The sequence below is a fragment of the Rutilus rutilus genome, assembly GCF_951802725.1.
Source record: "Rutilus rutilus genome assembly, chromosome: 15".
Taxonomy (NCBI): Eukaryota; Metazoa; Chordata; class Actinopteri; order Cypriniformes; family Leuciscidae; genus Rutilus; species Rutilus rutilus.
In genome coordinates this window covers 23,290,555-23,318,533 of record NC_140220.1, presented here as the reverse complement: position 1 = coordinate 23,318,533, position 27,979 = coordinate 23,290,555, and the positions used below count along the sequence as shown (strand labels likewise).

The window sequence follows — 27,979 nt, the reverse complement described above, 5'->3', positions numbered from 1 at the left end:
TCGAGCTTTGTGACATGGTGCATTATCCTGCTGGAAGTAGCCATCAGAGGATGGGTACATGGTGGTCATAAAGGGATGGACATGGTCAGAAACAATGCTCAGGTAGGCCGTGGCATTTAAACGATGCCCAATTGGCACTAAGGGGCCTAAAGTGTGACAAGAAAACATCTCCCACACCATTACACCACCACCACCAGCCTGCACAGTGGTAACAAGGCATGATGGATCCATGTTCTCATTCTGTTTACGCCAAATTCTGACTCTACCATCTGAATGTCTCAACAGAAATCGAGACTCATCAGACCAGGCAACATTTTTCCAGTCTTCAACTGTCCAATTTTGGTGAGCTCGTGCAAATTGTAGCCTCTTTTTCCTATTTGTAGTGGAGATGAGTGGTACCCGGTGGGGTCTTCTGCTGTTGTAGCCCATCCGCCTCAAGGTTGTGCGTGTTGTGGCTTCACAAATGCTTTGCTGCATACCTCGGTTGTAACAAGTGGTTATTTCAGTCAAAGTTGCTCTTCTATCAGCTTGAATCAGTCGGCCCATTCTCCTCTGACCTCTAGCATCAACAAGGCATTTTCGCCCACAGCACTGCCGCATACTGGATGTTTTTCCCTTTTCACACCATTCTTTGTAAACCCTAGAAATGGTTGTGCGTGAAAATCCCAGTAACTGAGCAGATTGTGAAATACCGGCCTGTCTGGCACCAACAACCATGCCACACTCAAAATTGCTTAAATCACCTTTCTTTCCCATTCTGACATTCAGTTTGGAGTTCAGGAGATTGTCTTGACCAGGAACACACCCCTAAATGCATTGAAGCAACTGCCATGTGATTGGTTGATTAGATAATTGCATTAATGAGAAATTGAACAGGTGTATATACACACACAATATATATTCTCTAAAATATTTTATTGGGTAGAAATTGTCAGTAAACATTTTTTTTTATTTACTCATCCTTAAACCTTAAACAGTAATTCATGAACAACTGTTATGTAACACTCATGTAAATTAATTGGTTAAAAAGAGTGGGATGCCTAAAGTACAGTCAGCTGCTAAAACTTCGGGATTTCTTAAATGTAATTATATTAATTATAATTGTTTTAGTTATTTATTTGAATCTATGGACATGCCTAGTATCTGTAATTTAAAAAAAAAAAGTTTTGAAAACAAAACATGACAGAGGATGTACCAAAGAAAACTCTGGATATTTTTGTTGAGGACTCTGAATATTGTTGTGGACAATGGGATGCCTTGAGTCAAAAAGGTTGAGAAAAAAGCATAAGTTCAGCTCTGTTCTGGAAAAAAATGTCTAGAACTTTAGACTTGAGGAGGGAAAATGTGATTTCTTGTTCAGCAGTATTGTGACCCAACAAAAATGGAAAAGTCAAGGTCCTACACCTATAAGTCATACTGTATCCGATCTGCATAAATGACGAATAGGATTTCTAGAGTGTCTTAACCCTCGTCCATGGCTGGACTTCTGTGTGTCTAATGCATTAAGGCAGCAGCAGGAAGCATGAAGACTCTGCACCTGGCCCTGTTTTAGCCACTATAGCCTACAGCAGACTTGCTTGGCAGTGGCCCAGGTCTTAGACCAAACTGCACAGGCCTCTACTGACACATTTCTACATGTGTGCTGTACCTCTGCGAAGTGGCAGTAACCTGTTCTCCAGCACGTCCCTGACATCTGTGCCTTTGTCCACCAGATCCAGCTTAGTGATCACGCCAATGGTGCGATGGCCTGACAGGAAGATCACGCAAAGCAGGAAGAAAAACAAGAAGGAAAAACACTATGATGATGTGAATGGGCCAAAAGGGGATATAACTGAGGACAGATATGAACCATAATCGTTCTTTCCCACTCACCCTGCGGATCCACGTCTTTGGCCAGTTTAAGAGCATCGGAGTTAGCCAGATCCATGTTAGCGGGTGTGACAGCAAGGATGAGACAATTCTCTCTGCAGATGAACTGCATGATCATGTCTCTGATCTGGTATTCAATGTCAGGAGGCTGATCTCCCACTGGTACTTTAGTTATGCCTGGAAGATCTATCAGAGTCAAGTTCAAAACTGCAGAAAGAAAATGAGAAAAACAAAGACAGAGATATTTGGCCAGAGATACTTCTAGGAAAGAAAAAAATCTAAATTAGATCTCTCCGAGGCATGGACAACATTAAAAGGAGAGCATATACCTTTAATATTGTTTTTATTTTATTTTTATTTTTTTAAATAAATACTTTTATTCAGCAAGGACACATGAAGACATTTATAATATTACAAAAGATTTCTATTTCAAATAAATGCTCTTCTTTTGAACCTTCTATTCATCTAAGAATCCAGAAAAAAAATGTATCACGGTTTCCACAAAAATATTAAGCCGCACTGTTTATTATCAACTGTTTTCAACAATGATAATAATGAAATGTTTCTTGAGCAGAAAATCAGCTGCTGAATATTCAGCTTTGCCATCCCAGCAAAAAGTTACATTGTAAAATATATTAAAGTAGAAAACCGTTTTAATGTGTTTTTGATGAAAATAAATGCAGCCTCGTTGAGCATAAGTGCATTAATGTACATTAATGAATTACTTGTTTTCTGACAATAATACCATTTGGAGAGTAGACACGAAGGTTGATGGGAATGGAGGATATGCCCTTATTTGTTCCTGTGACTCTGTCTGTCTCTGCTTCAATCTCCAGTCGGACATCATCAAAGTCTGTAAACTTCTTTCCTTTACAGTGCAGGAACTCTGCATGCTCTGTTGTGGAGAACGGAAAGTACGAATTAGAAAAGTAGAAGATGATAGGGCCTTAAGGAACTGACAGTGCAACATTTTGTAATTCATGAAATTCAAAGATCTGTCAGTTCTCCACTCTCCATACTGACTGATTTTAATCTTAACAGAGGAGACACTGACCTCTAGTGCTCAATGCACATACTCCATAGACCACAAGATATAGGCTACTTTTTTTCGAAGTAGAGATGGAAACCAAAGACTCAGACTAGTACGGATTATAAAATTAACCATATAGAATTTATTACCAAAAGGGATTTGATAAATTAAAATTTAATTTTGAATGTTAATTATTTTAAATTTGTAGGTGTAATCGACATATTTAAAAAAAGGTTAAAAACTATTTTTAACTGCTTTTGTATGATTAGACCTTATATACCCATTAAAGTAGCCACATTTTCTATGTGTGCAATGATTGTGTGATAATTTGATGTCAGGGTAAGTTAATACAACAACAATTTACTAAAACCGGAAGCTTTTCCTTTGCGTTTTTGAGGTTTTCAGGTTTTGTGTAGACAACAGCATTGTCCAAAAAAAATAGCTGGTTGAGGTTGGCGATGTCAATTTGTAAAGAAACACGTGCCTAATGTAATACGCATGAGCGTTACGTCACCGTTTTTGTCGTTTACACAGAGACGATAATGGTATCGAATTCACTTGGATCAGAAGTCAATGACATGGCATTATTCTAAAAAATATTTATTGTAAAGAAAATAATTTTTACAAATTTCTTATTTTTGAAATGTGTAAATGTTTTTTCTTCTAAAGTTATTTGTCAATTAATAATGAAACAAGAAGAAAGGGGAGTTACTATAAGGGTGCATAAATGTAAATAATTGTAGTGTACAAAGATGTAGAACAAGCTATTATGTAGATGTAGAAAATTATAGAATGATTTAACAACAGATTTTAAAAGGCAAACAACTGAAAAAATTATCTTCAGCTTTACCTGGCTTTGTGATAATTGGTTAAATGGTTATTTGTTGAATTTGTGTATTTTTATTGTATTACTGTGTCTTAAATTTTAGATTGTTTGTTGGTTGTAATATTTTTAGGTCCGTAGTAAAAGCCCAACTAAAATGTAGTATCCTACACTATTGTCACATGAACTCAGCAAGTGATATCTTTCCTTCAAGGGTGGAATCTAGTTTTTTTTTTATATAATCCAATGTTGTGTGATAAAAAAAAAAAAAAAAAAGTTTAAACTGTACTTGTATACATATACAGTATATCGAGTTATTTTGAGATATTCCGAACAACATTTTGGTACCTGATCACTAATTAAGTACCACACCCAAAATGTGTGTGCATGTGAGTATCACTCATACCTGTAGTTGAACTGATGAGCTGAAGGACAAGTGGTCTCCTTGTAACAATTCCTGATCCTCTAGGCAGGAAATCTCTGAGAATATAGCATTGATCATTATGTCAAAAAAATAACAATAATTCACTCATGGAGTAAACACCTTGTGCAAGCCAAAATACAATTCTCCTTCTAAAAAAATATACACATAAAACTTCCCCCACATGATACACGGACAAAGTCCCTTGTCTGAGGCAGAGTGCCAGAGACTCTGTCATTGCATACTTGGATTAGTCCAGTTTTACAGTGAAACCATAAACCTTGTCCCACCTCCTCACACCCTTCATGACCCTCATATATTTATGGCACGTTTTCACACAACTTGTACTGGCCTGCACATTTACAGATGAGTTGTGGGTGAATGTAGCCTTAAATAACCAGAAAGTAGTCAATTCATAATCCAGTCCAGTTCATTTGCACCATCTATTTGCAGATCACACGAGTGCACTCTATAAATAAAACAGTCCAGATGAGGAACTGCAGCTGGATCACTGATATTCTTTACGGGTGATGTTAAAATACCTCCTACCCCTGTTTATAGAGCAGAGAAATATCTAAATAACCCAAATCTTAGTTTGATTACCCCCAAAAAGTGTCAACACTATCATAGTTTGTCATCATTTGTCTTAGAAACAATTTTGGTTTTTGTTCTTTATCCAATCTATTTTGAAATACACAACAATACAATGATGGGAACATTTTGACTTTTCCATGGCAAATGTGTCTGATAAATCCCAGGCTTGAAATGAAGTGTGCGCAGATCTAAAACAGAACTATTTCCCAAAATAGAAGGGAAGGTCCCACTAGATTAGACCTAGTTAAAGGCATCCAGGGAGGAGGCCAGAATGCAGGTAGAAGCTGCATAAAGTGTATAGCATAGACTGCTGCAGTGATTACGTTTTTTTGTAGGCCAACCCGGAAGTTAACATCTCCCTGGTTTCCTCGTCAAAAACCCAACAAGATTTTTCCATTGGCTTATTTGATTATTGCAGATTTGGCTATAAACGAAGGCTATAAACAAATCATGGTCACATGACTTCAACATCACCATTGTTAAGCTTCCGACAACTCTTTCAGTCTTTTTTAAAAAACATTTTCACTGAAAATTTAAGTTAGAATAGTTTGCAAGAGCGCAATTTATAAACACAAAGAGGCTGTGAGAGCGGACTTGTCAGTAGATGAGTTCTCCTGTTCAGCGTGATGATGTTTAATGTCTCCACAAAACTCCATAGTCCCATTTAGCCACTTAGCAAAAGCCTTTTTCAAGACAAGTAAAAGCTTTAAAGGAGGTATCCACAAGGAGGTATTACTGATGTATTTTATGCTTTTATGAATGAAACGTGAAATTATTTAGTGCCTTATTTTAGGCACTAAAAACCTACTGACTTCAGGATGATGAAACTGGATCACTTGTTTACGGGTTTTGGCCTACAAAAATACACCATCCCTGCAGCACTGCTACTAGGCTACAGATATAAAAAAGAAAATCATCATAGTCAACTGCATCATCATATTTCCACATACTGTTGGTAGTGGTTGCTAAGGCGACTATTAGAATTGTTCATAATGAGGGTTTGGCATTTGTACAAACCACTAACCCCTAAGACTAAGTAAAGGTCCTGATACACGAAATTGAAGAACAAATTGATGTGACATCAATTTGAACAAAATCAGGTTAAAACGAAGTTTGTTTGGAGTTTGTTTTGGGAGTTCGAAACAGCTTGCTTAAGCAAACTTTCTAGAAAAGTTTGCGCTGGCTGGTAAACACTTCCGTACTATATTGTTTTGTGGCGATTACGTAATAGGTAGGTGTGCGCTGAGGCTCCGCCTTTTTTCACATGGAAATCTTCTCTGGTTAATTTTTTCTGTTCAGTCAGACATCCGTGACTAAAAACATGAACACACTGGAGAACTGCTTTATAGTAGAAAATGAAGTTGTACCTCTGATGAAATGAGACGAAATGAGAAGAATGAAAAAGCCTTTCGCCGTGAGTATATCGGGGCCTTAAGTATTGAACGTATTTTAGCCATGAAACTACAGTATATGAACAAGCCAGCCTGTGGTATTTAGCTTGACCTTTCACCCAGGCACTGACTCATCTGTGTGTTTGACACATGGCTCACTCTTCTACAACAACGTCCTTTACATTCCCAGTCATTCCCAATACTTACCCTTGACCTCCACTTTCTAACCCCATAACAAAGCCCCTCTTGACTCAACTGCTGCAGCCTCATCTTCTCCCCCTTTTCCTTCCTTTCTTCTTCACTATCTGCTTATTTCACCCTGTCCCTCCCCCAGTACCCAGCATGCATTACTGTAGTAAACAGACACAGTAATGCTGAATTGAGCACTGCCTATGTGTAACATTGCATTAATGTTTACACATTTCAGTGGGTGTTTAAGTAAGCATTTCCAGATTGATTAAAGCACTAGCTCAAGCAAAAATAACATTCTGCCATTATTCATACTAAGCTCCAAAACTGGCAAAAAGCACCATAAAAAAGCACAGCCTGTGTGGCGGAAGAAGGGGTGGAGACTGAGGTAGATTGGGAGCCAGGGAGGAGTAGACAAAGTTGGTGACCAGGGTGGAGCCGGCTGTGCAGGTGCGTGGCTGAAGACAACCAAAGCAGAACAGGCCAAATTTCAGTGGAGCTGGCGGAACTAGAAATCCCCACAGCAGGGCAGACGGAGCTCAAGACCACTTCAGCAGAGTAGGCGAAACTGTAGATCCCCACGGTGAAGCAAGAAGAGCAGAAGACTACAATGGTGGAGCTAGTGGGGCTGATGACCACCATGGTGAAACAGGCTGAACTAGAGACCACCGCGGCAGTTCTGACAGAACTAAAACAGAGAGGTTAGAAACGGCTGTTCATAGATGACCTCTGTGGTCATGTCAGAGTCAATAGAGTGCATAGGTGACTCATGATCGGCCTCCGCCAGTTTTGAAAGCTTTGACAGCCTTAGTTGCTTCAGGTGTGGCGGCCATAATGGCTGGAGACTCTGGAGTGGCAGCCATGAAGGCTGTGGCAACCATGACGTGAAGAGGCTCTGGCGTGGTGGCCATGGTGGCTTGAGACTCTGGCATGTTGGCCATGTTGAAACTAATAATTTTGAATGAATAAATAACTTATCTATTATCTATAGCTTTTCCAAACTTTATATTGCTGCTCTTCTTACAGTACTTTTATGTTCTCCTCTGGATGAATCGCTTGTGTTGTAGTGTTGCTCAATTTTATGTCACTTTTTTAGTCAAAGTGTCTGCTAAAATTATAAATGCAAATGTAATGTAAACCAATGTGACAGCCTGGGAAATTCCTCAACAACAAAAAAAGATTACAAATACATCAGCAACATTTTATTTCTGCATTTTGTCATGTCATCAACTAGTCATGAAAAAATCAACTACATCCTCTACTAAACCCAAGCACTACGCTCCCTCTATAAGTGAGATCCCATTTCACTAACCCATTTCTCCAGGCATCTCTGGTGTTCCACTGACTGGCAGTGATACTGAGATCACAGATGGCTGAGGGTGCAGTGCTCTCCATTCATATATAACCCATTGCTATGGATACATGTACTCATTTTTTGCTGTGCATGAGCTCTAAGTAGGGCATATATGACTGCACTGCATAAGTTCATAAAAGTGCATAAATGAAAACCATTTGCAACTCATTGTACAGTATTTCAGCTGATCAATTTTAACATTAAAAACAGAGGCAGACCACATACCGTATTTTCCGTACTATAAGTCGCACTTTTTTTCATAGTTTTGCTGGTGCTGCGACTTATAGTCAGGTGCGACTTATATATCAAAATTAATTCATACTGACTGACATGAACCAAGAGAAAACATTACCGTCTACAGCCGCGAGAGTACTCTATGCTGCTCCTGTAGCCTACCCTTGAAAAAATTTACTGAAAACAACTGAAAAACTGTTAACTGAAACATTAACCTAAAGACAACTGAGAAAGCCTGAACACAAACAAAATGCCCCACAAAAATAAAAAAATCTCCATGTTTTCGGTGCTGATGCGGTGGTGACGCGTTCATGTAAAATGTAAGAGTGGCGCTGCCAATAAAGCACCTAAAGCTGTCACAAAGAACCGGCAAAAGTAATGAATATGTCAAGATATAGCAAGGAGACATTTTAATTGTGTACTAATAAACAAGTGTTTTCTGTGTCAGTGTCGGCTGCAAAGATGTGAACGCACAAGACAGAAATGCACATTTCATACGGATTACATAAGCAGAGAGCAGTCTGTTTTCTTTCGTTTTGAATTGTTCTGTTTAAAAGTAGACGTTTCAAGCTTTCTATAGATATATTTCTCAGGTCTGTGAGGCAAGTAGGCTACCTTATACGCTGAGTTTCAGTTCATTTTTGAGACCAGCTCCAGTTCACACGCCGGCGCCTTCGTGTCATGATTATCTGTTTTCTACTAGATTTACTTCTTATTTATTAAATCCAGGCAATTGGTTGATGAAACATTTATTAAAATTAATACAAAACTAAATTAAATTTAAAGACAGGCTTTGTGCTTTCTGTTTGAGGTCTCTGTGAAAGTTTTAAAGCAGTCTTTTAGTGCCGCTTTCAGAGCGGTCACGTCCGTAACATTGTTTTTTTTTTGTTAAAATAAATTTCTAAATAAATGCGACTTATAGTCCAGTGCGACTTATATATGTTTTTTTACTCTTCATTACGCATTTTTTGACTGATGCGACTTATACTCCGGAGCGACTTATCATCCGGAAAATATGGTAACTTAGAATAGAATAGAATAGAATCGGGCATTTATATAGCGCTTTCATATGTACTACTGTACACCCAAAGCGCTTTACAATCATGTCAGGGGATCTCTCCTCAACCACCACCAGTGTGCAGCATCCACTTGGATGATGCGACGGCAGCCACAGTACAACGGCGCCAGTGCGCTCACCACACACCGGATATAGGTGGAGAGAGGAGAGAGAGTGATAGAGCCAATTCAATGTAAGGGGATTATTAGGAGGCCATGATTGGTAAGGGCCAATGGTGTGTGGCCATGACACCGGGGTTACACCCCTACTCTTTACGAGAAATGCCATGGGATTTTTAATGACCACAGAGAGTCAGGACCTCGGTTTAACGTCTCATCCGAAGGATGGTGCTCTTTGACAGTATAGTGTCCCCGTCACTACACTGGGGCGTTAGGACCCACACAGACCACAGGGTGAGCACCCCCTGCTGGCCTCACTTAACACCTCTTCCAGCAGCAACCTGGTTTTCTCAGGAGGTCTCCCATCCAGGTACTAACCAGGCTCAGCCCTGCTTAGCTTCAGTGGGCAACCAGTCTTGGGCTACAGGGAGATATGGCTGCTGGCTATAACTTATTATATGGTCAGGTGTTCTGAAGCATGGAGAAACATGATTTTGATTTGAGTGATAGCAAAGGTCATGGTTTTGATTCCCATGGAATGCAAGAACTGATAGAAATAAATGTAAGTGCCCCTATTATGCTTTCTTAAATATTATCTTCCACACAGTGTGTAATATAGCTGTTTGTAAATGTAAAAGGTCTGCAAAGTTTTAAAGATCAAAGTGCATGACAAATAAAGTTATTGTCTCCTAATTCAAACAATTGATTCTAAAGTGCTGAAATTAGTCTCACCTTCTGTTACATTCCTACACATACCAATGTAACTTGAGATGTGGGCACTGCACTCAAAAAATTAATATGAGCTTTCAGTTGATTGTGGAAGGGCAGGGTTTAAACAAAATAAATGATTAGAGAAGTTTAGCACACATTATCAGAGAGAAATCTGTCATTTTGACAGGAAGATCAAGTCATGACATTTTGATTAAAGTTTACAGAGTCAAAGAAACGTATACATGAATGAATCATTCCCAATAAGATCAATGACATGCATTTATACTAGGGTACATTTTTTATTTCGTGCTGACTTAAAGTATGATCTAAGGGTGGTCTAAGTACCGTGCACTTTAAGTCTGTGGTTAAAACTTGTATTCTACATGTATTCCACATATTTGTGGCTGAATACATTATTATAAAAAGCCACTGTAGCATAATGCAATGACACAGGGGTTATAGCTGCCCTGTAATGTGTCATCAAGTGTGTAGTCATCTTCATCATCATTTAGTGCAACTTTCACTTTTCTAAAGTATTCATTACTTTTTCAAGTCTTTTTGAAAAGGGGAACATGTAACATCTTTGTGTGTTTTTACACTTTCGGGGATGTATGAATTTTGACATACAGTATGTGATTGCTTCAAGCTCCAAGTGGGTCAACATGTTCTAAACAACATAACATTTGCTATACAGAATTCAAGAGTCATTAAAAAAGAACAGCCTGTCTATCAAAACAGAGTAAACTGGGTTTCCACTAACTGCCTGAAAGCATGATGCCTCACACACATTTTGGTCAGAATGCTTGAGTGCCTCCGCCTGAGATAAGCAATGAATCCTATTCTCAGTCAGACACACTTATCTTAGGCTCTATTCACTTCACTTCAGCTCACCAAACCGATATCCCCCGAGCAAACAATAGCTTTCACTAACAATCACAGCTTCCTGTTGGACAGGCCCAGTCTTTCCATGCGGAAACCAGCGTGCAAAGAGAAGATCCTGTGAGGTTCTCTTGTGCAAGGAAAACAAAAGATGATTAAAGACTTGAAACTGTATGCCTTACAGAGACTCTTAAAATAGTTTCACAATAGTTTAAAAGTTTGGGGTCTGAAAGATTTTTTTTTTTTTTTGAAGATTTTTTGTGATCTCTTATGCTCAAAACTACAGTAAAAGCAGTAACAGTATAAAATATTATTACAATTAGAATAACTGTTTTCTATTGTAATATATTTTTAAATGTAATTTATTAATGTAATGGCAAAGCTGAATTTTCAGCATCATAACTCCAGTCTTCAGTCACATGATCCTTCAGAAATTATTATAATATTCTGATTTGGTGCTTAAACATTTATTATTATTAACAATGTTAAAACAAGTTGTGCTAATATATATATTTGTGGAGATTGTGATAAATTTGTTTAAGGATTCATTAATGTTTGATGAATAGAAGGAACAAATGAAAAGAAACATGTCCCTTAAACTTTTGAACAATAGAGTGTGTGTGAGTGAGTGTGTGTGTATTATTTTACACTTAACACATTTAATTAACTTAATTTTCGGTTTGAATATGATCACAAGTTTTAAGTTCAGAGGGTTGCAGAAGAAACCAGGTAGTACATCAAGCTATTTTATCTCAAGAGACCAATAACATTTTTTTATCCCTTTTGAAATGACCGCCTTTAAAAAACAATCGACAATAAGCGACCAAATTATCAGACGCAGAAACATATGAATCTTTTAAGAAAATCAAATTCTCTAATATCAGATCGCCAGCTTGTTCTCATGATCTGTATAGTCCAGAGAAAATGAAGTCAATCTTCAGATTCTGCATGGCTCAGGGACTTTGGCTTGGCAGGCCATTAGACAGATGGAGGAAGAGGTAGTGACTGCTCCCGACTACAGATGAGAGCGTGAGCATCTGCACCTGCTTCAGCTATACACTTCAGTGCCTCTGCCGAAAAGTGACTCGATTCAACACCACTAGCCAATTAATCAGTCAATTCTGAGATTATCACCATCAGCCACATGGCTATTTAATATTTGTATCCATTTCTTTTGTTAGGATTTTGACATTTCTATATCATACTTCAGTCATCCTGACTCCTACCTACCACCCAGATATTGATATCAGCCTTTTATTGAAACCCTACATTCATTGGTTTGACCAATAATACTGGCATTAATAATGTCTTAGCAATTCCCTGGAATGTGAACTGAGCTATTAATTATAATACACAGCTATCTAGACAGTGCCCAGTTATGATGGTATCATACCTGCCCACGAAATTTTCCAGGACAGAGCTTTTGCCCGCACTCTGCCCCCCGACCACCGCGATCTGCGGCAGGTCCAGGTCGCAGCTCTGTCCGATGGCACTGAAGGCGTCCTGCAGGCGGTTCACCAGCGGGATGAGATCCTCCATCCCCCGGTTGCCCATGGTTACGGAGCCGCGAGGATGCGGCGCGTGAATCACTGGGCTCAGCAAACCTTTGTTATATATAGCTGCTAACAAAAAATATTCAAATTGAGAGAGAGAGAGAAACAACTTGCCAAATGTAATAAGCTCAGTTTCTATCCAGACATAACGTTAAGTTAGTATCTTAATCAATTATTGGTGACATACAAAACCACTATTACAACCATACTGCGTTACTTGACGACTTTTTTTCTTCTTTTTTTGTACAAAGTGTATGTAATGAACATAAAAATAAGTTCACTTTGTAAATTTAAAAAGTAATTAAGTTACCCGTTGTTCGTTTTTCCGAGCGTTGCGTTGGTCCTCCTGACAGACGGAGCAGTTCAGAGTAACGGCGCTCGTGTAACTTACAGGACACTGAGCAGTGACTGAACTTAAAAACACACACCCCTTTCTATACACGACGAGCCGAAAGAAACTATAAGGCGATAAAGAAACCTAATAAACTATCTTCACTGAAACTCGCCGTTTTATTCATCGAAATAATCTCAGTTTTCATTTGCCCTGAACTCAACTTATGGTCGAAACCTGACAGCCAACTGTTCGTTTTTCGTTGAGCGCGCTTGCGCGTGCTCACGCAGACGCCACTCCTCTGGAATATAAAGATACAGATTTGGTGCTACTCAACTGCTCTTTTTGCTTATTATTGCTTGTTATTAATGTATGAGGAATAAAAAAATTGTAAAAAAAAAAAATCTGAATTCAGTGATAAGGAAAAAGGCAGAGTGACGTACCAGCAGTGGCGTGCGGCGCGTGCTTGCGACCCTGCCCATTTGCTTAATGCTTTCACAATCTAAACGATAGACCAGAATAAATACAGACTAAAATATGTATGTATTCATATATATAAAGCAAAACTCAGTCAGTTGCGACCGGTTAATCTTAGTGTCTATTCAGTGAAAGCAAAAACAAATATAAACACGTGGTTACTTCTATCAATCACTCATTTATTTGAATAGCGGAGAAACATACTATTATTATGATATGGAGCAGCAGAAACGAGGATATGGAGCACCTGAATATCAAACATACATGTGAAGTGGTATACATAGAGCTGAATAACATTAGAAACTAGGACATTTATGCACATCTAGGTAGTAGCTAATACTAATCGTTTATAAAAAATAAAATTTTTTTTTTTTTTTTTTATGGCCTTACCCCTTGATAGGACAGTGAATGCCACTACAGGGTGCATCTACCCTCATGTCAGGACAGTAGACTCATCCAGTAAAAATAACACTTTGTTATGGCAGCCATTATAGGGTTGCCAGATAGTTTGATTCTGTATAAACACTAGTGAATTTCTCTTTACAGCAGTACATTTAATTAAATGCAGTAAAAATGTCCTAAAACCTTACATTATATGAACATAGTTGATATGTTATTATAAAGCATATATCAGAAGGAATAAAACAAACAAACAGATATTTAATATTTTTATAAACAGATTTTTTTTATTATTATTTCTGTTTCAGGACCATTACAATTCTTCTTTGTTTGAACATGAAAACAATAAAGCAAGATAAAATGTACTGACATAATAAGGCAGTCTTATTATTATCTGAATTTAAAGTGTATTCCCTATATTGCTAGTATTTGTCCTATAAAGTAAGACAATTACTGTATTGATAATCTGGGTCTTTAAATGAAGCCTTTTGATGTTAGTCTTTCCTTTTAGATATAGATCATCAATGATAATAGTTGGTATAGTTTTAACACGTTCAAATACTTTTGAACATTTTTAAATAGTATTTTGGTGTTTTCTTGAAAAGCACTGGAAGAGAAGGGTATCATCTGTTACACAATTATACAATTATATTGATGTGTGCGGATAAATAATGTATAATAAAAGCTGCAATATTCCATAAAAAATTAATGGTGCCTTATCAGTCAATCACATGATCTCCTCCTTTCTAAGTCGACGTTTTGTTGTTATTGTTGTTTTCAACAATAGGATGCAATATGGACCAGACTATATGCCAACACGAGACTGGGACTGGAATAATTTCTTGAAAATGATGCGCACAGGTGAAATCAGCTATTTGTTTTATTATTTTTTATTATTTTTTATTTCTCTCCACACCTTTAGATGACTTTCAGGTCATTCAGCATTGCAGTAATGTCTATTTGAGGCGCACATGATGCAGTCTGGGTGTTTGCACATAGTGTCTTCTGTAGGTCTTTTGCTGTCTGCTGTAATGTTTGTGGAACACTGTGAGGTTTGTGTTCCTCTCCTGCACTTCTGCAACACAGTAGCACCTCGTTGACTTCACCCTCGATTCCACGAGAGAACACACGCGGGAACACGGCTTGAACACGTTCAAGAACTGACATCCTGAGAGCCGAGTCTCGACACACAAGGTTCAACATAAATAGTCCTGTGGGATGGGAAAAAGTAAGATTGATCATGGAAAACAACCACTTACTAAAGCACAAATGTATATTTTACTAACTATCTCAAAATCAGAACTTTTCAAAACTTCTTTTAGTGCTTACCTTGAGGGGTTAATAAGCTGTAAACGTTCTTCAGAAGTGATGTTTCTACAAAGGCAGATGGAGGGCAGCTCATGCCCAGGGTCGTGTCTTTGCTGTCAACGTCAAACATGATGACATCAAAAGAATGTCCCCCTATAAAGAGTGCAGAAAAATGTAATATATTTTAGAAAGAACAGGTTGTCTTGAGCAGAGCAAAGCAGCTAAAACCCAAATCCACCTCCATCTCTTCTCCATAAAATAGATGACCAATAGGCCATCGAATATTGTTGTGGACAACAGGGGGCCTTAGAGTCAAAAAGGTTTCGAATTACGAGTCTAGATGTTTTCTCACCTTGGCTCTCCAGTGTTTTGATGTGCTCCAGTCCGTCTCCCAGTGTAACTTTCAGCCTCTTGTCGGTCTGAAATCCAAACCAGGTCTGAGCCACTTCCAGCACTGCTGGGTCCAGTTCAACCACTTCCACCCGTGCACAAGGCACAAAGTCATGAAGAAACTGGGGCAGACCACCGCCACCTAGTCCCACCAGTAACACGGATACTGGGTGATCTGTTGGAGTACACGTGACCGACTAATCAGAACAGACTTTTTTGTGAATTATGCATATCGTTGAGGGGGACTGACATTCATCACCATAATAGAGGTCCATATGATTAATGCTCTTTATTGCAGTGTTCTGAACTCATACAATAGCTCTGTGTGAGGAACAGACCGAAATCTACTAGTTATCACTTACCAAAGCTATCGGACATTCAATTTACAGCAAAATGCCATTGGTTCTCACATATGTACTGGAGTAGCCAAACATGCTGTGCCATTCTGTGAATCCTGGGTACAGGCTAGACGCAAGGTTTAGGGAATGGCAAAATTATCAGTGAACATATGCAATAAAGCATTAATAGTGGGCCACTAAAATACGTCATTTTTCACGTTTCTATCTAACGTGAGCATTTTGGAGAGAAGTATTATGGAATCTGTGTATATGAATACTGTGATAATTACGGTACTCAGATTCTCCCAATACATTGCAGGCGGTATTATGCAAATTAGAATGAAGTGCTACTGTGTTTCTTATGTTTTCAGATTTTGTTTATCCTGTTTTTTTGTATTTATTATCTTTTTGGGAAATTTGTCATGATATACAATCATACAGAGCTATCATTTTTATGTAATGTGGGGAGGGGTCATTTTTTTCTCACCAATTTTTGTGAATTGTATCATGTTTAATGAGGTCCATGCAATGCGTGCATTAAAACTTCACGCAAGCTCTCGATCAATCCGCAATTGCCAAGTCAGCAATTATTCTAATAGTTTATGTGGCTGTGGGGCCCCTCAGATAAGGCAGGGCCCCAGGCGACCACCTGTACCACCTGTTGGACAGGCCGGCTCTGGGTATAGCCAATTAATGCATTATAATTACTATGTTATGTGTGTTCTTCATACCTTGTGGAAATTAACATTTTGTGCTTTTGTTGTTGTTTATTATCATTTTTAATTTAGTCGTTTTAATTTCTGCTTTAAAATTGTAAGCAATCAGTTGATTTTAGGTCTAGAATGTAATGTTTCAACCCTTTTTTTTTTTTTGCTTATAAATGTACAGCATAGGCTACATAGATCCATGCACTATATTTGTTTTCATAGGTTTTATATTACACATTGTTTTGAGTACAACATTTGGCAGGATGTGAAATAACGTTGTTTAAAATAATGGATTAAAATTCATTTTCAATCTAAAAGAATTTTTCATCCGATTAACCAAAAAAATTATTGACAGATTAATCGATTATCAAAATAATCGTTAATTGCAGCCCTAGTGAACAGTGACTTTTTCCTTCTCTAACGGTCATTTCCTCTAAACTTGCAATATAACACATGTCTTGTGGATTACTTCTTTTTTTTTTTTTTACAAAAATCATGATTATTTTAGGCTTTTATTTTAATAGCCCCTGGTCACTATGAACCATCATTCATCGACAAGAGCTGCATAACAATTCTTCCAAAATTTCTACTTCTACAAAAAACAACAACATATGGAACAGCCTGAGGGTGAGTACATTATAACCTAATTTTTGAGGGTGTCAACTATTCTTTTCTGTTTCTATGGTACTAGTAGCAGCAAAATTGCAATCAGAACTACAAAAATAATAATGATACATTTTAAACTAATTTTTCAAAAGAACTACTGTTAAAACTCTTAAAGAAATTTTTATTTTATTAATTGATATTATAATAAAAAGCCGCACAACTGTTTTCAACATTGATTATAATAAGTGCTGTTTCTTAAGCACCAAATCATCATATTAGAATGAATTCTGAAGGATCATGTGACACTATAGACTGGAGTAATGATGCTGAAAATTCAGCTTTACCAACACAGGAATAAATTACATTATAAAACATATTTCACAATATTACTGTTTAAGTCTGTTTTTACAGTATTTTTGATCAAATAAATGCAGGCTTGATGAGACTTCTTTTAAAAGCATTGAAAAATCTTATCGACCACAAACTTTTGAGTGTCTACTTCAGGACTTATATTGTTGTCTGCATATTTAGCCAGGATATAATGAATTATTTTAACATCAAATAAAGTACACACTTTAATTAAAAAGGATAACGATATTTTCCTAATGTAAACGCTTCAAACTTTTTCTAAGCTTTTTAATGTTTGTACACTTACCTTTACTATTGATTGCATCCATTCCTAGCATGGCAAAACCCGCCACCATGACTTCATGGTGTGTACAGCAGAGAAAACCCCTGTCCACACTGCGATCTTTAGCTTCCATTAAAGCAGGGGCTTCAGAAACAGATGCTTTGGCTTTTTTCTTGTTCTTCTTTTTATGAGTAGAAGAAGCTGGAGAAAGAGACGAAACACTGACATAAGTCTTCAGTCTATCTGTAAACATTGCAGAATTCAAACACATCTGTTTTCAGCATCCAGGTATTCTGTAACTGCACCTGTGGCTTTAGACCGAAGTCTGCTCTCTGACTGCACCAGCTGGGAATTATTCATGAAGATCAGCCTGCGATAGAGGTGACCATCCTCTCCTCTCACATCCTCCACAGAGTACTCTCCAGTCAAAGCACTGAGCCCTCGTCCAACGACCTCCCTCCAGCCCAGGTCTCCTCCCACAGACAGGAACGGCACCTATACCACAGCAAATGTGAATGAGAAAGTGCATGAGTGAGGAATGAAGACAAGATAAAGAGCAATACAGCTGCATGTTATTCTCATGCACCTGCTGATTGGCTGGCATTCCAGGAGGAGCGAGTTCCATCACCATTGGAGAGAGCTCTGATTGGACCGCCTGCATGTCCTCATACTCTTGATCTCGATGCATTGCCACAATGACCAGGCGTCTGAATTTCGCACTGGACGCTAGCTGAGTCCGACCTTCAGCTGAGCCATATAACCAATCAGACTCACGGCCCTGAGGAACTACAAATAAAAAAAAGTTTAATACATTTTTTTTAAATAAAAGTTGCTGTTTAATTGGGAAATGCTTAAGGCTAAGAGTCTATGATTGGATGATTATTGCAGTGATTATAATGTTTCTAGCATGTTATATGTTTGGCAACAGTTCTTCTAACCCTAATTGAGTGTGTAACTTTTAATTTCTTAAACAACCATGTAGGAAGAGACATCATGACCATATTCCAGGATGACAGTGTCAAGATTCATCAGGTTCAAACTGTGAAAGAATGGTTGGGAGGGAGCATGATGAATCATTTTCACACATGAATTGGCACCTCTGAGTCCAGACCTTACATTTTTGGGATGTGCCGGAGTAGACTTTACAGAGTCCTTGACTCTTGCACTGTCAATACAAGATCTTGACCAAAAATTGATACACCTCTTGATGGAAATAAATGTTGTGATGTTATTTCCATCAAGCGGTGCATCAATTTTTTTAACAATGCAAGAGTCAAGCACTCTGTAAAGTCTCCTCCAGCACATCCCAAATCATTGCAAATTATGGAAAAATCTAAAACCATTTAATTCAAAACTCTACTTCCTTCACAGTGCTTCATGGGAGTGAAACTAAAGTGTTTTTTGGTGTGAATGTGATTTGATTCATGGAGATTTACATTTTACATTTACATTTATGCATTTGGCAGACGCTTTTATCCAAAGCGACTTACATTGTATTTCAAGGTACACATTTACATTCTTATCAGCCCTGGGATCCATGATTTCCTTGCAGAATCATGGATAATGTAGTTTTTCACTTCTTCAAATTTTCATTGAAAGTTTAAATAACGTGTGCATAGACCATCGATTAACAACCTTGTAGCTCACATTAGGTCAGTCTTAAACGGTTCATAAGTTATCATTAAAAATCAATTCCCAGATTGAGTAACTGAATGGGATTTTTACTTCCAGAACTCGACTGTTGCACTCTGTAAAACAGGTAATTACACTTGTCTTGGCCTATGACAATGATAATAACAATGAAGAGGCAAAAGAACCAAATGCTCACCAATAAAGATGGCAAAGTGGTTACTCCGTGGCAGCTTGGCAGAAGGCAGGCTGTCCTGTACAGTCAGAGTGTATCGTGGCTGGCCGGTGGCTGCGTGGCACAGTGTGAGGGACTGTGTGCTGCTAGCATCTGTTCCACCTCTGAGCTTATGAAGCATTAGATTATAGGCCTGCCTTTCCTTCACAGCAGACAACAGTTCCTGTACTGATGCGAGTCTAACTGGAGCGCCATCCTCCCCCTGACAGAGCTCAAGCACTGCAAATGGAGGCGCTTGGCGGAATTTGGTGCAGACCAGAACGAAAACAGGGAGGGCGAAGGAGGTATCGGACACTTCATTCTGCTGTCCACATAGACAGTGAATTCGTACAGCCCAGCCCTGAGCGAAATGTTCCACGGCCAGCTTTATGACATGTTCCTGGGCTAATGTTACGCAAACGTACCGGCCCCCAACACTCAAAACTCTGACAACTTCTGCAAGCATCCTGCCTGCAAGAGCACCGTCCTCTTCTGAAGCCATGGCATCAAGCGTGCCCTTATCTAGGGCTGCCTGAAAGCTCCCGCTCTCAAAGCCTGTCTGGGTGGCATCCATCTGCTGGAAGGTCAGGTCAGGACGGCGCTCAGCGTTCCGCTGGTTCATGTGAGACACCACCGTCTCGCTGATGTCAATGTTGGTTAGCTGATGGTAGCCAACATCATAGAGCTGTTCACTCAGCTCAGAGTTACCACAGCCGACCACCAACACCTGCAGGCCAACAGTTACAATTCTACTTATACGTTTACGTAACACTTGTACAACCTACCTATTCCTAAAGAATTATTGGTTGTTTAAACATTTAAATATTGAAATACTCTAGCTTTTCTCTAGCTCAAAAGTGTGAAAGAAGTAGAGAATCGTCCTTTAGAGTCAGATCTTTAAAATGAATCAGTTGGTTCAGTGACAGTGAAATTTAAATGACTTCAATTTTGGTCTGTTCATCACACTAACCAGGGCTCGACAATAAGGACTGCCCAATGCCAATTTAAATATTCAAGTGCAACAAGACGCGAAAGAGGCACACGTCTGAAGCAGCCGCTTTTCAGATAGCGTGCAAATGCAGAATTGAGCACTTTTGCACGTCTTCTTGTGCTTGAACGGACATATTCACATAAAAAATGCCTGTCTCTCGGCGAGTATTCAAGTAAACATAGTCTGTTATATCGAGTGATCATAAACAGTTGAGAGATAAAACATGTGTAACAGTATATTGGATCCGTGCAGCTCTTAAAGTGGCAGAAGCCTAGTAAACCTCATGCTGTCTTTGTTTTAATTTTAATCTTAATCAAACAAAAGTCACTCGCTGCTCTTGACTGAATAACTTTTGTAACTTTAATAGGGATAAATCTATATTTAATATATACAGTGAAGACTATGCAGTGCTAGTTTAAATTTGATTATTCATTTTCTCTGCCTGAAAATTACTGTTAGACTTACCTAAAAAAGCCTTGAAAAGCAGTGTTTTTTCTACTGTGTTTGTGCTATTACAATTTAAAATAGCTGTTTTCTATTTCTATTTTTATTAAATTATGTCATTTATTTCTGTTATAGTTTACAACCATTCTAATATTCTGATTCGATGCTCAAGAATTTGTATTATTATTATCAATGTTGAAAACAGTTTTGCTGCTTAATATGTTTGTGGAAATAATGATAATTTTTTTCAGGATTCTTTGATGAACAGAAAGTTCTAAAGAACAGCATTTATTTTAAACAGAAAGTAATAGACAAAAAATATTTTGAAATAGTATGTCTTTACTATCACTTTGATCACATTACACCGGCTTACAGAATAAAAGCATAATTTTTTTTTTTTTTAATCTCTTACTGACCCCAAACATTTTAAAGGTGTTGACATGAGAGCATCAGGAATCATTAAAGTCTGGCATTATTAAAATCATAGTTACCTTATCACGGGGTTTAATGTATTTATGTAGTACACCGCAGAGCGAGTTGTAGTCTCCGTACCACTCGAAAGCCTTTTCTCCTCTTTTACGGAAAAAGCGCTCCCAGTAGTCGGCTGAGCTGAACTCCTCAGCGGTGCGAGGCAATAAGCTCATGCTTATGGATCGGATACTCAAGCCCCCTCTCAATTAAGCTTTATTTAGATTTAACTGATGAATTATAACTTTTTGCAGGCAGATAAAACTTTACCAAGATATTTAGAGGGCAAATACTACTGAAGGTATGATTTCTATGCTGCAGTCGTTGACATGTGATGACTCGCTCCCACATGTTTTGCACTTTCCACCCGGAGTGATTTTACAGAAGGACGATATAGAACAAGCAGCGATTGGTCAGTGTGTGTGGGGGGGGGTGTCCAGACTGTGGTATATGCGTTCACTGATTGGTGGAAGCTGTAGATCGATGAATACGATTGGTTTATGGTATGACAGAGCCCGAATGTTTTTACCGTTCCTACAGTGTGTTGTTGCGGGGTTGAAACAGGCTGAAGCATGGCAGTACCTACCGGCAGAGCTGTGGTATTCGTTACCGGGAACGCGAAAAAATTGGAAGAGGTGAGAGTATGGCGTGTTTCTTAATAGTGAACCAGCCATAAAGTATCCAGTAAAAATACAACGTAAAACAGAATGTGAATAAACGTCTTGCAGTGCATGAATAGTCTCTCCTCTCCTCACATGTAACTTAATATGTAATGGCAGCTTCATAAATATTCCATGTCCAGTCCAGTTTATTTTTATAGTTTACAAGATTTTTCTTTTTAGATTCAAGTTATCAACTGCACACATTTGAGCTATTCCCACAAATAGGCTACAAAACACGGCCTGAAATGTTAAATAAGTTTTTATTTGTGTTCAGTGGTTAGGATCATGGTCAATAATACAATGCAACAAATCATACATGTTATATTAACTGTTTTATTTTATAATAATTTTCAGGAAGATTAGCAAAAATGCAAATTAAAACTAAATGCAGATTAAAACCATGATCTTGACATTTTCTAGAAATAAACGGTAAAAATAAATGTTAACATTATGTAGACAATTAAAAATAAAACCCCCGGAATGTGCCAAAATTCAGCCTAATTAAAATATGACTCAGCAGAGGTTAGTATTGATTAAAACTGAGTCAAACACAGTATATGTTTTTGCAATTAAAATTATTTTACTAATTGAATCTACCTTGTTCAAACAGGTAGTTCAGATCCTTGGTGACAAATTTCCCTACAAACTGATTTCTAAGAAGATTGACTGTAAGTATTTGACTGTTATACTTATGTTTTGTTGACTTCTCAAACATGCTGTTGCTGTATTTGTAATGTGATTGTGGCTTACAGTGCCTGAATATCAGGGAGAACCCGATGAGATTTCTATACAGAAGTGCAAAGAAGCAGTCAAGCAGGTTTGTAAATTGCACACTTTTTCAATGGCTTTCACTGGGTTGATGCCTCGGCTCACACATGATCTTGTGTGTTTTCTCTGAAGGTGGATGGGCCAGTGCTGGTGGAGGACACCTGTCTGTGCTTCAAGGCGCTAGGAGGACTACCAGGACCTTACATGTGAGTCTCTCTCTAGTTCCTTTTATACGCTGTAAATATAAAATTATATGCATGGTATACAGTAAATATGTTTCTTCTCTTGACAGAAAATGGTTCTTGGATAAACTGAAGCCTGAAGGTAAGACACTTTGACAAAGATTTGGCCTACATCTATTGAATTAATATGAATTATTAAGCTGTTTTCTTTAATATGTTTGCAGGATTGTATAAATTGCTGGCAGGTTTTGAAGATAAATCAGCCTGGGCTCTGTGTACATTTGCTTTCTGTGCTGGAAAAGAGGAGCCAGTTCAGCTGTTCAGAGGAAGAACCGAGGTGAGCATGTTTATTTACTGTCCCATCAGATATAGTGCTTTTTACATTGAGGTTTGGTGCTCATACAGGCAATACAAGTTTAAGGATCTCATCTTATTTCCTTCTCTCTTTTCCCCATCATTTCTGTCTCCAATATCACTATCAAAACATAAACTAAATCCATTGACAGATGAGATGTACTGTATATAAGCACCACAGATTTTTAATGTACTCTACCGTTCAAAAGTTGGGGGTCGTTAAAAAAAGTGTTCCGCTCACCAAGGCTCCATTTATTTGATCAAAATAATAGTAAAACTGTAACATTGTGAAATATGATTTACTGTGATGCAAAGCTGAATTTTCAGCATCATTTGTCCAGTCTTCGGTGTCACATGATCCTTCAGGAATCATTCTAATATGCAAGCTTTTCTTATTCGTATCACTGTTGTGCTGCTTAATATTTTTGTGGAAACTGTGGTATGCTGTGTTAACCCAATAGCCTGCAGGTTTTTGATTCTTCCCTCAGACATTTCTAATAATGTTTCTTCAGGGCCGTATTGTTGAGCCCAGGGGTCCAAGGGATTTCGGCTGGGATCCTTGTTTCCAGCCTGATGGTTATGAAAAAACGTGAGGAGAATTAGATTTTTAAATTGTGTTTTTCACGTTCACCACTAGGTGGCAGTATCGGTCAAATTAAATCCAATGCGTTTTGATTAACAAAATGTACAGCTATTTATGATAGACTTTTCCTAGAGTTCATGTGATCTCAGTGTAAGAATGCATAAATGTATCTTTAAAGAATGAAATATTAACTTAAATCAGTGATAAGGCAACACAAGCCTTATAGACAATTTATTTAACGGTATCTCAAATCAGATAAAATGATTTGAACCATTCAAAGCTCTTTTGATTTGATCCTGCTTTTGTTTTTCTGTTTCCTTTGTGCTGTGTTTCTGTGGGCAGTTATGCTGAGCTCCCTAAAGAAGTGAAGAACAGCATCTCCCATCGGTACCGTGCCCTGGCAGCCTTGTCGGAACACTTCTCCCAGCAAAACGACACACCGGAGACTAAGCGCACAAAACACCAGGACTGAGTTCTGTTCTCTTTCCAAGCAGAATCGGCCAATCACAGCTCAGTTTGGCTCTGCCTCAAATCAATGCACTAATGTGCTGATCTTAAACGGTTTAATATGTACTCCATCCTCTTTGTCTTTTAAATAAATGCTTTGTTTATAAAAAAGAATGCTTGTTCTTTCATTCTAATATTCATTTAAAGTTGTAATGAATCTAGATGGATTTTAATTAAGTTACCATTAGCTATAGTAACTATAGTTAGCTTTTATGTAAAAACTGTTTATGGTATGTCCCCATTTGAATTGCTTTGTGAAAGTGTGTGTGTGTGTGTGGCTATATGTTTGAGGGCCGATTGTCCTCACTTATATAGTGAAATATTATGATAACTGACTAGTAAGGACATTTAACTGGTCATTATTAGTTAAAAGGCTTGTAAATTGACCAGAATATGTTTTTATTTAAATCGAGTGTTTAGCATGTTTGTTTTTTTTGGTAGTTTTAGGGTAGGGCTTGGGTTGATATAAAGTCAATGGAAGTCTATGCAATGTCTTCACTAATACAGTGAAGCACTATCCTGTGTGTGTGTGTGTGTGAGGACTGAGCAGGTCTCCGGATAGAGACGTGGGGAATTCAGAGTAATAAATCTTCCGGATGTTCCTGTGACACCTCCTGTGTGTTCATCTGCCCTCTGTGCAGGGGGGATGTTAATCTGTATTACAGTTTTATCATCCACTGTTTGTGTTTCTCATTATTAATGGCATGCAGGCAGTGTTTTCACTGCTGTTTCTTGCATTCTTTGTCATTCACTCACTCGCTCACTCACTTTCTCTTCCTGTCCCTCTTTCCCTCGTGACAAAGAAGCCTTTATTGGTAACACGTGTGTATGGACGCATTTGATTGAGAAAGCAGTATCGCCTCTCTTAAAGAAGGCTCAAGAACCTATTTCATTTGGGGGGAAAAGATATGAGATGTTCCAAAGTATTCTTTTTTTTATTTTTCACTATAATGCTCTTACTTGAGAGGTTTGTTTAAATCACAAACAGCAAATATTACATTTCAGATATGAATAATGTGGCTTGCTGAGGAGAGGTGTGCCATTACATTTCTGTTACTTTTTATTATTAATAAACAATCAGACTTGCTTTGAATATACCATAAAGACTCATGGGTTCCATATAACAAGGCCCTGGCAACCATCCACAATGCAGTGTTATGTAAATTATTTAATTACTTATTAATGAATAAAACATTTATTATTATTTAGTTTAATTATTGCATCAGTATATTGTACATATAGTTTTTACCCCATACACAGTAACTGGATTTCCAGATTTCATTTCATAAACGTAAAAAAAAAAAAAAAAAAAAACACTAGGCTACTGCTCAAATGTCCAAGGTCAGTAAGATTTAAAAAAAATAAATTAGTACATAAATCCTTTTTTTTCAGCAAGGATGCATTAATTTGAGCAAAAGTGACAGTAAAGACATCTATAATGACGAAATATTGCTTTCAAATAAATTCTGTTGTGTTAAATGCTTATGAACTTTCTATTCATCAAAGAATCCTGAAAAAAAAATGTGTGAAGGTTTCCACAAAAATATGAAGCAGCACAACTGTTTCCAACCTTGATAATAATCAGAAATGTTTCTTGAGCATCAAATCATCATATTAGAGTGATTTCTGAAGGATCATGTGACACTAAAAATCACAGGAATAAATTACATTTTAACATATATTACAATAGAAAATAGATATTTTTAATTGTAAAAAATATGCTTTTTACTCACAGCCATAAATCAGACTCGCTGCTATGCATGTGCAATACCATAAATAATGCTTAAATAAGAATAGGAGCAAGACATTGCTTTTGGTCTGCGTAACCTCTCCAAGATAAGTAGTTCTAGGTCTCTTGATTTTTTGATAGGTTAAACATCTGTAATATAAGTCTAATGTTAGATTCACCAGACAGAAATGTAATCATTAAGCTACAAAATGTGTATGGGGCTATAAAGCAAACATTTTAAAGTTAATATCCTCGACCATAATTATACGTCTGCAAGACTTACATTTCAAACTGAAAAGTTCTTTACTCATTCAAAGGCCTTTTACAATGGATTTGCTTGCTGGGTGCAGTCAAATTTAGTTTGGAGCTTTGAGGGGGGAAAGAATTTTTAAAAGCACCTCAGGTTTGAATTCCTCATGGTTGCACGGGATGATTGCGATGCAAACAACTGCTGAGAGAATGCGACAGAGCACTGAGTCAAATGGCTAGGGAAAACATCTCCGGTATTCAGGAGCCCTAGCAAACTGTCTATGTCCAAACCACATCAAAACACGGGCCGCGTCCCCGTCCCAGCTCCTGCTGGGCTAATGGGAGTGTGCCCATAAAGATCAAGGAGTGGCATCCATGGAAAACACAGAAAGACGGCGAGAAAAAGGTACCATGATGACCCTCAATTATACACAACAACATTCCTCACCTCTTAATCGTGTGGAAATGCTTTTGTCTGATGCTTTTCGAGTTCACAATGTGTAAACATGTTGTCGGATGTCTGTCTAGCAGGGAAAACAAGTGTTTAAGGTGAAGAAACATCCTGTAAACATTGTCAGACAACCAAAACTGTGGGCTGTCTGGCGATCTGCATAATAAAGTTTCTAAATGCCTTGTGGGTATTTAAAAAAACTTATGTAATGCAATTTTGTTCGACTAACTTGTTATAACAAGTAACATTCACACACACACACACACACACACACACACACACACACACACACACACACACACACACACACACACATATAGATAGATAGATAGCACCGACCCACAAAGGCATGGACTCTACAAGACCCCTGAAGGTGTCCTGTGGCATCTGTCACCAAGACATTAGCAGCAGATCCTTTAAGTCCTTTAGGTTGCGAGGTTGCGAGGTTGCAATTCGTATGAGATCTGGGGAGTTTGGAGGCCAAGTCAACACCCTGAACTATTCATCATGTTCTTCAAACCATTCCTGAACTATGTGTGCAGTGTGGCAATGTGCTTTATCCTGCTGAAACAGGCCACTTCCACCAGGGAACACCATTCTCATGAAGGGGTTTACCTGGTCTGCAACAATGTTTAGATAGGTGGCACGTGAATTTACGTCCACATGAATGGACGGACCCTGGGTTTCCCAGCAGAACATTGCCCAGAACATCACACTCCCTCCACCAGCTTGTCATCATCCGTCCCACAGTTTATCCTGGTTCCATTACTTCCCCAAAGAAAATGGGACTCATCGGACCTTCTTCCACTGGTCCAAGGTCCAGTTCGGACACTCGTGTTCCTATTGAAGGCTCTTTCGACAGTGGACAGGGGTCATAGGCTCTCTGATTGGTCTTCAGCTACGCAGCCCCTATGTAGCAGATTACACTCATCCCATAACCATCATCGTGCATCAATGAGCCTTGGGCGCCCAACACCCTGTTGCCGGTTTGTGGTTTGTCCCTCCTTGGACGACTGTTGGCAAATTCTCACCAACCCACAAGTCTTGCCGTTTCAGAGATACTCTGACTCAGTCACCTTGCCATAACAATTTGGCCCTGGTCAAAGACGCTATGATCTTTAATCCTGCCCATTTCTTCTGCATCCAACACTTTGATTATGAGAACTGATTGTTTGCTTACCCTCTAATCCCAGACCTTGTTAGGAGATGATCAAGGATGTTTGTATGATATTTATGTTTATATATATACAGTATACTACCATTCAAGACTTTAGGGTCGATAAGATGTTTTAATGTTTTTAAAGACGTTTCTTATCCTCACCAAGGCTGCATATACA

At 38.2% G+C, this 27,979-nt stretch overlaps 3 protein-coding genes across 8 annotated transcripts in view; 1 reads left to right on the top strand and 2 right to left on the bottom strand.

Annotated features, from left to right (window-relative positions):
* The window catches only part of dnm3a (dynamin 3a), a 50,075-nt gene extending 37,016 nt beyond the window's left edge, over positions 1-13,059 (bottom strand). For 2 of the 6 annotated variants that reach the window (XR_014629972.1, XM_084432488.1), the window contains exons 1-6: positions 12,535-12,819; positions 12,065-12,293; positions 4,129-4,202; positions 2,615-2,764; positions 1,873-2,076; positions 1,649-1,747 (exon numbers count right to left, since the gene is read on the bottom strand). Coding sequence is in view for 4 of the 6 variants with exons in the window: in XM_084432488.1 (XP_084288614.1) it covers positions 1,649-1,747; positions 1,873-2,076; positions 2,615-2,764; positions 4,129-4,202; positions 12,065-12,225 (688 nt within the window). In the remaining 2 variants the exon portion in view is untranslated. Of the gene's footprint in view, positions 1-1,648; positions 1,748-1,872; positions 2,077-2,614; positions 2,765-4,128; positions 4,203-12,064; positions 12,294-12,534 lie in introns of all 6 variants that reach the window. The other 4 variants (XM_084432486.1, XM_084432489.1, XR_014629971.1 and 1 more) reach the window with 3 other exon arrangements.
* Positions 13,060-14,218: 1,159 nt separating this feature from the next.
* Positions 14,219-21,531, bottom strand: mettl13 (methyltransferase 13, eEF1A lysine and N-terminal methyltransferase). Its single transcript, XM_084433361.1, has 8 exons — positions 21,181-21,531; positions 19,240-19,981; positions 17,998-18,197; positions 17,717-17,906; positions 17,436-17,612; positions 15,092-15,304; positions 14,761-14,892; positions 14,219-14,642 (listed from the first exon to the last, which is right to left on the bottom strand). The coding sequence occupies exons 1-8, from the start codon at positions 21,331-21,333 to the stop codon at positions 14,350-14,352; spliced, it is 2,100 nt and encodes a 699-aa protein (XP_084289487.1). The 5' UTR covers positions 21,334-21,531; the 3' UTR covers positions 14,219-14,349.
* Positions 21,532-21,684: 153 nt separating this feature from the next.
* On the top strand, positions 21,685-24,318 carry itpa (inosine triphosphatase (nucleoside triphosphate pyrophosphatase)). The gene is made up of 8 exons (XM_084431714.1): positions 21,685-21,792; positions 22,430-22,487; positions 22,572-22,636; positions 22,720-22,793; positions 22,880-22,911; positions 22,994-23,106; positions 23,636-23,712; positions 24,049-24,318. The coding sequence occupies exons 1-8, from the start codon at positions 21,730-21,732 to the stop codon at positions 24,176-24,178; spliced, it is 612 nt and encodes a 203-aa protein (XP_084287840.1). The 5' UTR covers positions 21,685-21,729; the 3' UTR covers positions 24,179-24,318.
* Positions 24,319-27,979: the final 3,661 nt, after the last annotated feature.

Coding starts and splice junctions, on each gene's coding strand:
- itpa (XM_084431714.1), top strand. CDS start 21,730: ATGGCAGTACCTACCGGCAGAGCTGTGGTATTCGTTACCGGGAACGCG. Junction 21,793..22,429: donor ACGCGAAAAAATTGGAAGAG/GTGAGAGTATGG, acceptor TTGTTCAAACAG/GTAGTTCAGATCCTTGGTGA. Junction 22,488..22,571: donor GATTTCTAAGAAGATTGACT/GTAAGTATTTGA, acceptor TGTGGCTTACAG/TGCCTGAATATCAGGGAGAA.
- mettl13 (XM_084433361.1), bottom strand. CDS start 21,333: ATGAGCTTATTGCCTCGCACCGCTGAGGAGTTCAGCTCAGCCGACTAC. Junction 17,613..17,716: donor ACTTCGGTCTAAAGCCACAG/GTGCAGTTACAG, acceptor CTCTTTCTCCAG/CTTCTTCTACTCATAAAAAG. Junction 14,643..14,760: donor CAGCTTATTAACCCCTCAAG/GTAAGCACTAAA, acceptor CCCATCCCACAG/GACTATTTATGTTGAACCTT.